Source organism: Aphelocoma coerulescens, chromosome 1A, assembly GCF_041296385.1.
Source record: "Aphelocoma coerulescens isolate FSJ_1873_10779 chromosome 1A, UR_Acoe_1.0, whole genome shotgun sequence".
Taxonomy (NCBI): domain Eukaryota; kingdom Metazoa; phylum Chordata; class Aves; order Passeriformes; family Corvidae; genus Aphelocoma; species Aphelocoma coerulescens.
In genome coordinates this window covers 69,204,800-69,220,334 of record NC_091014.1, presented here as the reverse complement: position 1 = coordinate 69,220,334, position 15,535 = coordinate 69,204,800, and the positions used below count along the sequence as shown (strand labels likewise).

The following is a 15,535-nucleotide window of genomic DNA, read 5'->3' as shown; positions in this document are numbered from 1 at the left end:
CTGCCTAAGGCACAACCATGCAAGGCTGCAGGACCAGACTCCAGTGACACCTGGTCTGAAGCAGATTCTGAGCTCAGGCTTCAAAGCCCTCTAAGAAAATCGAATCTGTTTGCAACTTCCACATCCAGCAAGAACGACTTCTTGTTTCACCTCCATCCTTTTCCTCTGTCAAGCTACCATTTCCCAAGCTCCTGCTCCTGCCCTGGCCTCACCTCCCAGCCATTTCCCCCCATGCTGCAGTGACGCTGCTACCCTGGGGCAGCTGCCCACTAATTTAATGATGAGGGTGAATGGAGAGGTCAGAGCTAAGGGGGGGCACAGAAATGCATGTCCTGAGGGCACTACTGTGGCCTTGCCTACCCAGCCCTTCATTTCTGAAGATGGATATCCCATTTATATGGTAATCATACTTATAAATTCGGCTTTATGGTGAGCATACTTTTTGGATATAGTCCTGCCCTTGGAAAAATGATTTCTAACTGGCTTGCCTGGACTAATTTCAGGTATGTGCAGTGGTGCTGGGAAAAGACTGCTGGGCTTCAGTTCCTGGGCACTCATCAAGAACCGTCCTCTTTCTACAGTACTACAGAAATTTGAAATCAAAGTGGAGAAAGCAGCTATTTCTCCTCTTTGACTGCAAATCCTGAGGCCAGCTGAGTACTGCACAAAGGTGTAAATGCTGTCTGCATGGCACCCACTCAATCGTGGTACGAGTTCCAGGCTCAGCCTGTCACGGGCAACACTTGCTGCTGGTGGCTTCAGAAACTCTGCAGATACCTACGGTGACAAGTCGTGCAAAGCTGCCCAGCCCTTGGAAGGCAGTAACAAAACTGACATTAACAGGCAGCTCGTGGTAAGGCTGAGGAGAAAAGTTAAAGACGTTGATGTGTTTTGAGCTGCTGTGAAAGAACGTGGGCTTCTGCTGCCTCCTAGGGTATGTCCTGATGGCAGAGCTCGGGAGAGACCTGAACTCCTGCTAACCTTCCCCAGGGCAGGGCAGCTGGCAATGGGCTTATGGGGACAGAGAGGCCAGGGTGCTCTAGTTCTGAGCATTGGCTTAGCCTTTCAGCTGCTTTTTCTGCCTCCCCTGGACCCTGGGTAGGGATATATACCAGAGTCTGCAGCAGCTACTTAGGGTCAGTACAACTGGAGTGCCTTAAAAAGCCTAATGTTTTAAATACACACTGCATTTCATGTTCATCTATGTTCATCTTTCTTTTGGGAGTTTTGAGGCTTCAGCGTTTCTGCTTTTCATAGGTATCTCCACAGCAAGGGCTAGAAATAAGCAATTTTAAGAATTCTCACTGTTGAGGAACACATCTGGTACAGGGAACTGGGCTCACAAGCTGCAGGTTGAGCTGTAGGTTGAAATGCAGGTTGAGATCTGGGTGGGAGCCTGGGACAAGAGGATGAACTGCCGACCTTTGGGATGACAAAAACACAAAGGCAGGTGGTGCCAGCCAGGTGACTGGACACTGAGACACAGCAGCAGCTGGGAATTGCTGACCTTTTGGACAACAAGGGAGATGAAGATGGGTGATGCCAGCGAGGTGGATGGACACAGAGATGGGGGCAGGAGCCAAAGACTCGGGAGGAAGAGCGAGACTGGCCACGGGGAGGCTGTGATGAGATAAAACCCCAGGGGTTCCTTTGCTGGGGTCCCTCCTTGGAGGCACCAGCTCGGCTGTTTGTGTGTCACTGCCCCAGGAATAAATGGCTTTATGGAATGAGACATCTGGGACTCTGCCACCTCTGCCATGCAAACCTGGTGTGATGTGAGGGGGATGTGTGGGGAGCCAGGCGGGGACCTGTTGGTCCCTGGAGCCAGGGAAGGGCCTTCGGTCCCAGAAAGTTCCTGACCTTGGGAGTGCCACTGCCAGGGAGCCCTGGGAATGGTCCAGCTGGGGAGTTTCCTTAATGTCCCATAATGGCATGATTCCAAATACAGAAGCCTTAAAAACATGCAGGTAGCAGGGTAGCAGCAATACTATGTGATAGTATTGCTGATAGTCTTTGCAATCTCTGCTCCTGAAGAGGAAAGGCAGCTGTGTGAGCCAGATCCTGAATCCAGATGGAGATCTGGTCAGACACTTAACCTGACGTGGCACCAACAGCCTGGCCCTGTACTAACCCACATTTCAAATGACACTGTTTTGACCGTATTCCACACCTGTAACAGTTGCTTTACATGCTTTGCTGTATCCTTCACCTCTTGAAAAACAGCCCTTTTAAAGTCACTTACAGCCTCCTATTTTTGTTAGCGTTTTTCAGAAGAGAAAATGTGACTGGATTTTCAGTATTTCTAGTCGTCAGGTTTTGAAAACACTGACGGCCAAGACACTGCCATGTTCCACATGTGTCATTCAACCGTGGGATGCAGGTCTAGAAACAAATACAGATCTGCCAGTTTGGTCCTTAATGATGACTCCTAAACCAGAGCAGGCAGGGGAGATTTTATCTCTATCTACAATTACCTGAAAGGAGGCTGCAGCCAGGTGGGGGTCGGGCTTTGCTCCCAGGGAACAAGGAACAGGACAGGAGGAAATGGCCTCAAGCTGTGCCAGGGAAGGTTCAGGTTGGACATCAGGGAGAATTTCCTCATGCAAAGGGTGCTCAGGCATTGGCAGGGGCTGCCCAGGGAGGTGGTGGAGTCCCCATCCCTGGAGGTGCCCCAGAAGGCTTGGACAGGGCACACAGTGGCTAATGTGTATTTTACTCAAACACCCCAGAACACCCAAACTTCTCAACAGGAAAAATATGAATATAATTTATCTACATTATTTACTAGTAGGAAAAGTAATTATGCTGTAGAAGTATGTATTACTGACTTTTTTTCTACTCCATAAAAGTTAAAGCTATTCACTGAAAAGGACAAGCTGGTGGTAAATACAGGGAAAAAAAGAGTTTTTCAGTTTTTCTTCCCCTCACCTCATAAGCCTTTATATGAACTCCTTTATATGAATTTACTGTTGAGTGAAAGTTCTCTTCCCTGGATGCAGCCAATACATCAGGGAATGTTGTCATAGTACTGCAGTGTGTCTTGGCGGGTTTTTTCTCATTTTTGTTTTTCTTTTCTTATACAGAGTGCTGTCATCCTGTAACTTGCCTTGTACAGCACTATTCTTCACACTGCTTCTTGAATATAATCCATTGCAAACACCCAGAGACCAGTTATAGCAAATTAGGCTTGAATTAGTCCATCCCTCAGCTGCCATCAGTGGATGAATAGCTCCAGGATTAAACAGATGCTTGCTCTGACTCAGCACCACAGTTCTTGCATGAAACAGAAATCCAACTGGTAGTCTGGGAACTATTTGAATAATATAGATCTGGGCTTTTTTCAGTGTACTTTCCACGATCAAGAGGAATTAGAGGTCAATATTACATGGCATTCAAATAACATTAAAATTGCCCTACAATTACTGATCTGAAAAATGTGGTGGGTGAAATACCTGCAGTAATTCTGAGGTAAGGAATACTAGAGGAAAATAAATTATTTTCCTAAAAGAAAATTTATCTATGTTCTCTGTGAATTCTTCTGTAATGCAATCATACAAATTACTTAGGAATGAACCTGTTCAACTGAAGTGCTCAGAAAATCAAGAGTATTTCACCCCAATTCTCATTTTCAGAAAGTTGCTCTGAAGTGGAAAACTGGAAGCACTTTCCTTTGTTACATGATTTAAAACACATGAATGTGACACTTTCTCAAAAAATGTTCCATTGGAAACAAATTGTCATTTTCAGATGGAGAACCATTCCAAAGAAATATTCTCAACCTGTCTGTAGGAAGGGCACCACTTGCAGTGCACAGCCATAACCAACAAAGAACAACTACAAAATCTATTTTGGAAAAAAGCTTTCTAAATTAAATTGTTCAACATCTGAAACAACTGGAGGTTGCACAAAGTGTTCAAATAACTTCTTTTTGCACCAGAAAATAGCAATTTTTAAAACACTGCTCATAAGAAAAGACAGGCTTAATGAATTTACAATTTTTTTTTTAAAGAGGATTGTTAAAATACTCCCTTTTCACATTGCTAATTAAAGGCATTTTGTTTTGGGGCCAAAGATCATGTAGAACATTATGTTTCTTTAGAATAAACTACTAAAAACTACAAAAAGCAGAAGTGAAATACTTAGAGCTGATCTGATATCTGTTATTCTTTGGATGCTCAGGTCAAAGCTCTTCATGGAAGGATCTGACATTTTGGAAAAAAAAAGGTCAAAATCTCCCAAATACTCAAAAAATATTTTTTTTCACCCAATAATAGTAAATAAATTACCTTACTGCATCATAAACAACAGAACCAGCAGAGCTGGTGATTCCTATCCATTTGTGGCTGGACTTTCTGGCACCTGAGAAAAGCCACACTCACACTGCAGTCAGTTCTGGGAGCAGGGGGATTTCCAGAGTGTCTGTTCTCTACCCAGGCACTGATTTTCTCTGAAACTTGCAGGAAATCACCATCTCCAAGCTCATGACTTTCCTCAGTGCTGGTTAAAGCCAGTTGTGATGCTGGGAAGGTTTTGATGGAGAACCAAGGGCATGGACAGGGCCCCTCATCCACAGCCTTTTTGGTCAGCGCTGCTATTTCCAGGACCTTTCCCCTTCAGGTTAAACAGCTGGCTGCAGCAATATGGGTTAGATTCCCAATGTTCTAACAGTTCCTTTCCAAGGGCTGTGGTATTTCCCAGCAACCCTAAGTCACTCTGGTGTTTCTCCCTCCTTCAGTGCTCACAGTTAATCTGTGTGCTCTTCTCCAGGAGCACTTGTGCTTCTTCTGCAAGTGACTCTCCTTCTTTCTTACTAAAGGGAAGTTTTGAACCCAGCTGATTCCAGCTGCTCTGCCACATCTGGCTGTCAAGCCCCTGCCTGCCCCCTGCCCTGCATGCTCCAAGGTGTCCTGGGCGGTGTTGGATGGGGGGTTTTGCTCCCACCAGTGCAGTTTCAGCCAAGAGAGCAGAGAAGCAACAAGACTGCACCAAGTGCCTAATCAGAGCAATCCTTGAGACTGCTCTAAATGAGATCAAACTGCTGGGCTGGATCCCAGTCAGTGCAAGCCCTGGGGAGCAGACACTGCCATCTGCATGCTCATTTACTGGGCTTTGGAATTATTTAGTGTTTGATTTATGGTGGTGAATTGCATCCTGGCAAACGTTCACTGTGCGAAACTCTCTGTTCCCTCACCCATTAAAAATCAGGGCCTGATCCATGTGAAAGCTTCCTGATGAGTTCACTAAGTTTTGGATCAGGCCTCTGGGTCCCAATGGCAGATAATATTCCATTCCTGTCCAATTTTCTTGCTCAAATTTAGAAAAAGCTCAAGTGTTTTCCATCAATGTTTTTATGTTTACTTTTGGGAGAATCCTCACAGTGGGTCAGGTTACTGTGATATAGAAAGGATGACCCACTCTAACATATAAATTTTCCAAAGGATCTCAGCCTGAGGCAGGCATCTGCCTCAGAGAATTTCAGCCCAGATGGTTGGAGTTTGGCAAAGCTGTAAGGAACTGAAAATAGAGCTCTGTAATGGAAAGTGGTGTAGAACCTTAATAATAGGAGGGTGCTACCAAGTACCACATATGATAAAGCTCCACAACAAAAAATGTAAGGGAAGCATTGAGGGAGGATTCTTTCCATTATGCCTCAGAATATATGATCTCTCTCTTCTCCTACTTGAAAGGGTATCAGAGCTAGCTCTTATTTTTGCCTGATCCTCCAGAAATTACTATCAAAACCAGGCAGCTCAAACCCAGCCTTTCCCTCTCAACTGTATTAAACAAGGTTTATCTGAGAAGCATAAACCCATCCCAGACAGTCAGAAGAAGTCAGGGCTGCAATGGTTCCTCTCTGCACTGAGGAGTCAGTAGTAGACTAGAAAAACTGTGTGACTGAGATCGAAGCAATTAAATTTTCATTACTTGGTTTGCAGATTAAAAGTCCACCTTGATGTTTCAGTACAAGAACACAATTTCAGTTCTACAATACCCAGCATACCACAAAGATTCCCTTAGTTGTAACAGGTGAAAAACATGATTTCACTCAGATTGGTTCTGAAATGTTTGAATCCCTATTTCTGCTTTCTCTCCTCTCTGTCAATTCACTCCTGACAAGCAGGATGTGAACACAGGAGCTGGAATCTTGCTAAAGCCATTTAAGAAACTTGCTGCCATTTACACCTGTGTAAATCCTGAGTAACTTCACTGGTGTAAATGGAAGCACAATTTGGCTTGAGGCATCAAGGCTTTCATTTTTGGTTAGTTTTGTTTTGTTTTAATTCAGCAACAGATTAAAAATAAAACTAATGACATCATGCTCATGGCACAGAGTCAATGGATTTATGCTGGACTGCTCCAGAGTAAATGAGATAAGGCTTTGACTTCAGAAAACCCACACAACACCCATTTGCAAACAGCCTGCTGAAAAGCTTTCTGCTGTGGAATGACTCTGTCTTTAAGGAACTGGGGGCAAACAACCCACAAACACCTTGGTGCCAAAACATGGTTTGGTTAACAAAGGGGTTTATTTCAGACATATTCTTGAAACCTCAAAAGTGCAGCATGCTTATATTGCAACTGACTCATTGTGGACCAATTTTTGGCTTTTTTTTTCTTTTTTGTTCCTTTTTTTTTAATGTATTTCAGTTATGCCCATCACCCCACTCACAAATTAGGGGTTTAGAATGGAAATTCTTACCAGCCCTTCAAGCTGGTGGTGCTTGCAGGCACTGCCATGATAAATAATTTACTATTTAATGACTCCTGGTGTAATCACAGCAGGAATCAAATTCACCAACATCCATCTCTCCGTTGTTACCACTCTTCTCTGAGACCATCTTTTTAGCTCCCAACTCAAAAGTTTAAATTGGTAAAGAGAGAGTTTACCACCACAACCCAACCTCTACATTTGTTTATGTTGGATGACATTTTTATCCTGGCTCTCATTACTCAGATGGATAAAACTCAGAAGGGTTCTGCTTTGCTGCCCTGTTTTCTCTTAGTGTTCCTGCATTTTTTAAATGCTACCAAATGGTTGCTTTTGGCTCTCAGCATTATCACATGTTGTCTATAAGTATGGAAATAGTTATGGTAATATGGACGTAAATCATAACTGTAAATACCACATAAAAAAGACTGCCATATAATTATAAAAATACCTAATAGATTTCTTTTTCAAAGACAACACAGCTGTCCTTTCTAACCTTTCATTTGCAGATTCTTTTCTCTCCTGTTTTTATTTATAGGTTGCCGTGCAGTTTGACATAGCACACCATGATTTTTCTTTCTAATTTTGAAAAGAAAAGGAAAAGAAAGAATACTCATTTCATCATAAAGAAGCATTAGTTTACAATTTTGAAGAGAAACTAACGCCAGCTCTAGAACATCATCTTGGAACCAATCTCCCTCTTAATACATTTCAAAAGGATCTGTCAATGGCTACATACCACAAAATAAAATTAAACCCTGCCATGGAACCAAAGGAGGGGTCGGCCAAATGGCACACATCACGTGTTGGGAAAGAAGCCCCATTCTTCCTCTAAACATCCCAGTGGATTTTTTTGTGAAAAGAACCACACTAGGTTATTACACTGGCCACAACAAAATAAGAATTTTATGCCCTACTCAAGGAAAAACAGGCTGAAAAGTGTTCCAGGCAAACTCTCACTATGCAATGTGCCATGTCAGTGAGAGGAGCGAAGCCTTGCACAGCATCGACGTTGCCAAAAAGGGGTTCAGATTTTTTTGCCTGAGAGCTGCCACCATGCATTTTACCTGTTTCTAGCCAGCTTTGCAGTGCTTAAAGGCAAAAAAGAGTACATTTTTTTCTGTGTTCTGCTGGAGTCTCATGGTGCTTCATCATCCAAAGACAAGATGAGGTTCTTACCTCTTCCCTGTTACTTCAAACTCCCAGAAGGAGCCTGTTTGGTCACAGAAGAGAGGCTGCAGGCAGTGCTCTCATGCCACATGAATGGAAGACTGTTATCTTTGCATCTTTGAAACATTTTTGCCTCAAAGCTTCTACCTCTCACCAAGCAACCCCTTCAGAGACCTGCGCCTCTGCCTTTCTGTACAGCAAAAGCGAGGTTTCAACTGAAACAACAGCAAAGCTCTCCAGGGAATGGAGTTCATCTTAACCATCAGAAATGTGTGCCTCTCTCTCCCCTGCTTTGCAAGAAGAGCAGTTATGGCTTTATGTAGAACAACACACAGCTCTCAATGGGTTTGTCACACTCTGATTCCCCTCTGGAGAGACAGCTAAAACAAATGAACTGCAAAATGCTGCTGGGAAAGGTCAGTCTGGACCAGAGGTGTGCTCATGGCTTATTGATGCAGCTTATTTAAGCAGATAAAATGCTCAAAGCCACACTGCATTTTTATCAGTCTGCACTAACTGGCCTTTGTCCAAAAATGTGTCGTTTTATCAGATGTGTCACTCTTTTGGGAGGCTGCCATCACTAGACTGGGTGACTGAATGTTAAAATAATTTCTCCAGGGGAAAGAGGTTGATCCCAAAGGTTTTCTAGTTCCAACAGGGAGATCATTTTTCACCACCAGCTGGAGCCTGGTGTCAGACATGCCCTTGCTGCATTTATTCTCCTCAGAGATTGAAACTCAGTTTGTCCTTCCTGATTCCAATATTGTTTCACATTTGGGCACATAGCAGCTACTACACAGTGAATTGTTAGGGCATGAGAGCCCATGAGACATGGGAAAATCATTTAGGGGAAGCAGTTTGACAGCAGGATGCAGTAGTTTCTATTGTCCCCTTAAAACAGAGATAGCTGGGAAGCTTAGCTTTGTATTTATTATGTAAACATGTATTTTAGCCTGATGTGCCAAAAAGATGCAAACACAAAAAGAACCCCAAACAAACCAAAAACCCCAAACTTATGTCACCAAAACCCTGAGCAAACAAACACAACAAATATTTGCCCTTTTTCTGCACCTCATCTATTTTCTTAGCAGGGATATGAGACTGAAGCCCTGTACACCTGAAGGAATGATAATTTGTACTAAAAGATGAAATACCCTGGGTTCTCTCTGCATCTGGCATTTTATTTTCCACTTGCAGTTTGGTCTGAGAACAAAAACGAAGCTGCAATGATTGACTCATCTTACGAAAACATCATGACACATTTTTATTGTTTTCTACGTGTTTTCTCCACAGCAATAAGTGGAGAGAGAGAGCAATCATCAGTTCCCATGCAAAATTTAAAGCACCAAGTTTAATTCTTCAAACAAAAGGGCAGCTTGGTCTTGCTCATCAATGCTTTGAGCTTGCACTGACTTTATTTAGATCACGCCTAAATTAAAGGCAGAACACAAGCAGGTATCTGCAACAGAGATCAATCACTGCAGCATTTCCTGCATCTCCTGTAACATTCCTCTTCTTATACCAAGATGCCTCTGCAGCACTCTAAGTCAGGCTTTGAAATAAAACTGATCAAATCCACAGCACATTGTGCTAAAGCTGGACCAAGGCCAGACACACTAAAAACTTTCTCACCTCTCTTCTTCATAAATATGGAGCAGCCAGGAGACCATGAACTGCTGCTTCCAGAGGTATTTACAGTACCAGCAGTATTTCTCACTCAAAGCACTCCAGCTATTATCACAGATACTTTTATTGCTAAATTTTCAATCTGTATTGGGGATTTCTCTTTATCTGCACATTCAAGAAATCTGAATGAAGTCTTGGTATGAATTTACAGAATACACAGAGCAATTTATCTCTTTTGAAGTGAGTAAGGCAATCTGAATGAAAGCCATTTTCACTTTGAACAGCTGTGTCTGCACAAGGGACCAATCCACTTTAAAAGTTAGCCCAGATGATGTCTTTATCTGAGGCTGATTCTTTGACACAGTGCAAGAAAGCTAAAAATCAAAGAAAATTGGTCCTTTGACAGTGCAGTGTCACATATTTCCTATGTTTCCCTAGCAATGATGATTAAAAATTAGGCAAGAGATTGTATTAGTTTAATGTCAATTTCTGCTTTTTGGCAAGATGCACAGTTCTTAAGAATTATGAGAAGTTTCCTTCCTCTTTCCTTCTTGCCTCACTTCCCCAGAAAAAAGTGAAAAGAGTATTTGCATGACAAATTTGAGTGAGACAAGGATACAAACAGGCAATGGATACACCAAATTCAAATGGACTTTTGTCTCAGCCACATCACACCTCCCACCAAAGCCACTGTACTGCTCCTGCCCACACAAAGTGCCCCGTGGAGGGACACCAGCCTTTAGAGGTGGGTAAGAGAGCTGACTGCTAGAGAAATAGAGTCTGAGTTTTGAGCAAACTTGTATTTTTGTTATTACTTGAGTGGAAAAAGCTCTGGAGAATGTTGGAAGAGGTCTAAGACAATAGAGCCTCACTGAACTGTGGCCTTTGGGCACACCTTTAAGTAACTCTAATTAATAACAAATATTCCTGGAGAGAAGACAGGGAGGGAGGGGCAGAAAATGTGCAAAGGTAACTGCACAAGGGGAAAAATGCAGTAAACATTAAAGAATATCAGGATTTGTAACTGGGATGTCAACTGCTCCTTGTCACAAAGATTCCTGACACTAAGATTTCTGTTTAATTCACTAATTCCTGTGTGACAAACACCAGCCAGTTCACAGCACTTGTATACAAGGTGTGTGATTTGACTTCAACATGAAAGCAGCTCCTTTTATAATCTAGAACCAAAACTGCATAGCAGGTAAATGGTTAATGCTGAGCAATATGCACATGATACTTCATCAACTCCCTCACCAAAATTAGGATATTATTCTTTATTATGGAGCCCTGTAATTCTAAAGTAAATCATGCCAAGATACTATCTTGCAGGTCTCTAGATCAGATATCATTGCTCAGAAAAAAAAAAAGCAAGCTTTCATGCACTTACCTTATCCTCCAGCCGGATCAGTCTGGCTCCTATACTGTAGTATCCTTTGTCTACCCCTTTTTCTAAAGAAAGAGAATAAAAATGGGACATTCATTAGGTGGAGAATAAATTCAAACTAAGAATTATATCTGTGGTATTTTAAGCAAAAAAGAAAAGAAGCTGGTAATAGTAGGGTACCATAAAATGCATGAATGTAACAAGAAAGAATGAAACAGAAGTGAAAGAGCATGGCTGGAGAGAAGGGAATTACTTTGTCAGACTGACAAGATTTAGTTGGTCTGAAGGGCAGCCTGGACCTTGGTAGAGGCAATCTGTGGACATGAAGGACTAGAGGTGGAGTCTGGAGTAACCTGTTTAATTATCTGAGTGAACTGTATGTAGTTAGATGGAATGGGCAGGGTACCTGGGCACACCTCCAGTTTTGAGTATCACTGGCCTGAGCAAGGTAAACTTGCTATATATAAAGGAATCAGAACAGTTTTCCACTGAGGTTGCAGGTCTAGGAGGCAGCACTATCCAGGGGTTCAAGGGCTGGAGTGGCAGAGATTGATCCATCTGTCTATAAATCCATCCATCCATCCATCCATCCATCCATCCATCCATCCATCCATCCATCCATCCATCCATCCATCCATCGCCTCTCTGCAAAGGAGTGACACTGGGAAAAGCTCTTGCATCCTCATTTTCCCTCCTACTCTTTATGAGACCTGGTTAGTAAAGCCCACATTCCAAAGTTACACATTCCACTGCAAATGGTGGGATTGGGATCCAGGAGTGAAAGCTGTGGAAAATGGGGTCTTATCCTTTCTGTTCCTGGGATCTATTGCTAAGGAATGCCATAGTTTGAGGGTGTTATTGCACAGGCAATGAAGCACAAAGCCACACATATTCTGAGTTGGGAAAAAGCATCCACAAGTTAAAAACCACGGCCTGATACTGAAATATCTTAGAAGCTGATGTCAATGGAAGTTGGACAATTTTTCTACTAAACTATATTTCCAATACTGGGATGGAGTAATCACTCCTGGATTTTTTCACACATCGCTCCATTTTTATGAGTGATTAAGGTTTGGTTTTTAAAGCTGTCTAAGTCAATTTCGCTTAGGGCATGAGCAAGGCTTGATGGAAGGTCGGCTGAGATATGAATTTACACTGCATCAGAGCTCACAGTGAGTGCCTGTGTGTGTGCTCCTCCTGCAGGAACTCGCCTTCCTGGATTTCTCAGGGAGTGGTACTTGCTTTACCATATACATTTGCTAATGGGATATGTTTAGGGATCGATTTGCAGCAAAGTTCACCTCAAGATAACTTGTGCTGCATGCACCACAACCCGAGAGGAAGAGAAGCAAAAGCAATACTGGCAAGCACACTTTGGGCTTTCCTTCTCCTCCACACATCACCCAGAACATTTGAAAGGTCCTGCACCCTTGGCCCCTCTTTGCAAGCTTAGAAAAGAGAAGTGTTTCCCCAGAGCACCTGCAGGAGCAAATAAAGTCAGGAAAGAAAATGTGGGACAGAGAATAAATGACACAGCTTGGCTCATACATGTGTGCAATTCATCATTCACAACCTCAGAAACGTGTTAAAATATAAGTGTCTGAGGCTCAAGTTTATCTCTGTGTTCATCTCTGCCTAAAATGAGGTAACTGGCCCTGCTGTCTACTTTCTAGTTAGGAAATCTGTACATCTTTCCAAGTATATATCAGAAAAAATCATGACTTTAAGGATTTCTAATTTGGGATGTGGTTTGAACAGCAGTGGGCAGGTAGTGTTTTTGTTTAGGTCTAACACCAAAAAGATTTTTGTTTTTCTAAATAATAAAAGAATAATTTCCTCACCAGCTCTAATCCCATCCTTCAGATAATCACCAAGACATCCCAAACCTAACTAAAAGTGTTTCCTATTTTAGTTATTCCTGAAAGTTGTGTGGATGAGAAAACAAGAAAACAGGAAGCAGATAAGCAGTAAGAAGTGGTATTGTGGTAAGTGGCACTGCTAGAAGATGTGGAAAATCAGGAGTGGGAGGAATGATGCACATGGAGGGAGCTGTGTCTCATGCAGCCCTTTGCTGGCATGCAGACTGTGCTAGTCACAAAATGCTGTGATCTTCCCCAATTTCTTATCAGCCTCCATGGGAAGGGCATCCAGGCCTATTTTACAAGTTTTCCTTCTAATAAAGACCATCTTTAAAAGCAAACGTGGTGTGTGCACAGCTCACCGAACACTGGGGTAAGTGGGGTGGCCACAAGTTCAGATAAAGTCACTCGAGTACATTGGATTTCTATTGCATGTTTGTTGTTTCTCTCAAGTCTCTTATAGGTAGATGATTTTAGACTTCCTATATAATTAGATTATTCGTTCTTACAGAGTTGAAAAGATTGCATGGCCAACTATAAACCTGAAATGTCTAAATTCCTCCAGGCTTCGCTTTGCAATCCAAAATAACTTTCCTTTAGTATTGAGTTTTTGCTCTTTGTGTTGGGCTGCAATAAAACAGAGACCAGCTAAGCAATCCTGTAACACTTCTGGGAAAGGCACAGAGGGAAAGGGTACATGGCATGGTCATGATGAAAGGAAACACAATTACTTATAACTGGATGAAAATACATACGGAAAAAATTTAACTCAGAAATAAAAAAAATATTGGAAAGATCTTGTGTCACATGGTTGGTATGATACAAACCCATTATTTATATACTTAGATTTGAATCAGAGAAAACACTAGTAAATAAACAACGGGCATTCTAATCCAGGAGACTGAATAGTTATTAATACCGATAAATAATATTAATATATATTTATTAATACAGACATTTATTCCCTGAGTATACATACTATTCTGCTTTCAAAACAACACAATCCTGCATTCATTTCATAATATTTTCACAAAGCTGACCCATCTGTTTTCCTAGTGAAGAACAGGAGATGCCTCTTGTAAAAAAAAAAAAAGAAAGGAAAAAAAAAAAACAGCCAACAAAAACCCCCCAAAACTTTCTTAGGTTTGCTTTACACCAGTTCAACAGATGATAGCTCTTGGAAGCACGTGAAATAAATAACATATACTGATATAAGAAGGAGGAAGAAAGCAAATCAAAGGAGGAATGGCACAATAATCTTATTTTTTCACACAGTTAATGTGCTCCATCTCATCAGCATATACCAAACTTTAAAGAAAATCAATTTTTTTCCTTTGCTTAGGAAAAAGTACTTATGAGGAGCTTTAGGACAGTGAATGAATTGCAGAGAGATGGTCTGAAAATGGAAAAAGCAAGAAACGACCCTTCTTTATAGAGCAAGAGTCCCTCCTTGATTTTCACACAGCTAGAGGGGAGCTAATTCAAAAATATTCAAATTTATCTGAAAGCCATCGGTTTCTTTTACGCAGAAAATGAGGAATTTGACCATTGTGACACCAAGAATATTCCAGATTGCTGAAGACATCTCAAAACCTTTGTAAATGGTATCTCAGAAAGCAGACCAGCCCAGGAGACACCGCTGCCTTCTTTTGGCTAACTTGGTGCAAATGCAGCCTTCTGGACCTGTGTTTGCTTCAGCTCTGCCAAAGCTCCGTGCAGGGATAAGTGTGATGAGCTTATGGCAAGATCTGGATTCTTAGGTTTGTAAACTGTGTGTGCTGCTGAAAAAGAAGGTCAGGATTGCCCCTTTAAACCCATAAAATGGCAAATAACAAATTGCCTCAGTCATGGTGACTTTTGGTTGGAGTCTCTTTTCTTGTCTGTCAGAGCCTTTTACAGCTGATTGGTAGAAGAAATTAAAAAAAGATAAGGCATAGTCCTGGATCAGGCACTTGTGGTTTCCTTAGGACAGCCTAAAAAGTAAACTGCTAAAATATTTTCATCTCCAGGAGGGGTGGGATAAATCAGTTCCTTCAGAAATATGTGTATCTCTCATTTCAAATATTAATTGACTTAAAAAAGATAAAAGTTAAGCTGATCATATTTATTATGCCTTAAATGATACAGTGACCCAATTTCTTCTTAACAGATGGGAAGGGAAAAGTATCAGAAAACGTAGGTGGGACTTAATGAAAAAAAAAAGCAAACAATGGAACTGTCAAAATTTTGTAAGAAAGCCCTTTTCTTCAGACATTCCCATCCGTGTCATGCAGAACCAAGAGGTTCAGATAAACTGCTGATAAACATCAGCTTTTTGAGTACTTTTCTGAACCCAACACTGGATCTTTTGTTTTACCTTGGTATTATTCTTCACCTTTGCCCCTGAAAAGCTACAGTAAGTCTCAAAAATTGCATTCAAAAGCAGTTAACTCCATCGTGCACAGTGAAGGTCAAGTATGACACTCTCTTTATTTGTGTTGTTGTATGTGTCTACTTCGTTGATTCCACAGATTTAATTAATATGTTCTTTGCCTCTACATCAACACTCTCCATTATTAAGGCATGTGTTTATTACACCAGGAATCTGTTTCATCTGACAAAATGGTGTCCCCTGGAACACTGGGACAGGCTTCCAATGAAACCCAGACAGAATCTTCTGAGTATACTCCTAAAAGTGGAGTTATTCCCATGTATAAAAGTGGGGTCCAGGTCCTTGGAAAATTGATTCATTATCTTAGTGTTTTTAAATCCACTCCTGCTTTTAGGAGTTTTAAAGAAATGTAGGAG

At 41.7% G+C, this 15,535-nt stretch overlaps 1 protein-coding gene across 1 annotated transcript in view; it reads right to left on the bottom strand.

Moving 5' to 3' along the window:
• LOC138104308 (potassium voltage-gated channel subfamily KQT member 1-like) overlaps positions 1-15,535 on the bottom strand; it is a 442,109-nt gene that overhangs the window by 171,495 nt on the left and 255,079 nt on the right. Inside the window, exon 16 of the mRNA XM_069003421.1 lies at positions 10,893-10,954. Within this exon, the coding sequence (XP_068859522.1) occupies positions 10,893-10,954 (62 nt within the window). The remainder of the gene's footprint in view (positions 1-10,892; positions 10,955-15,535) is intronic.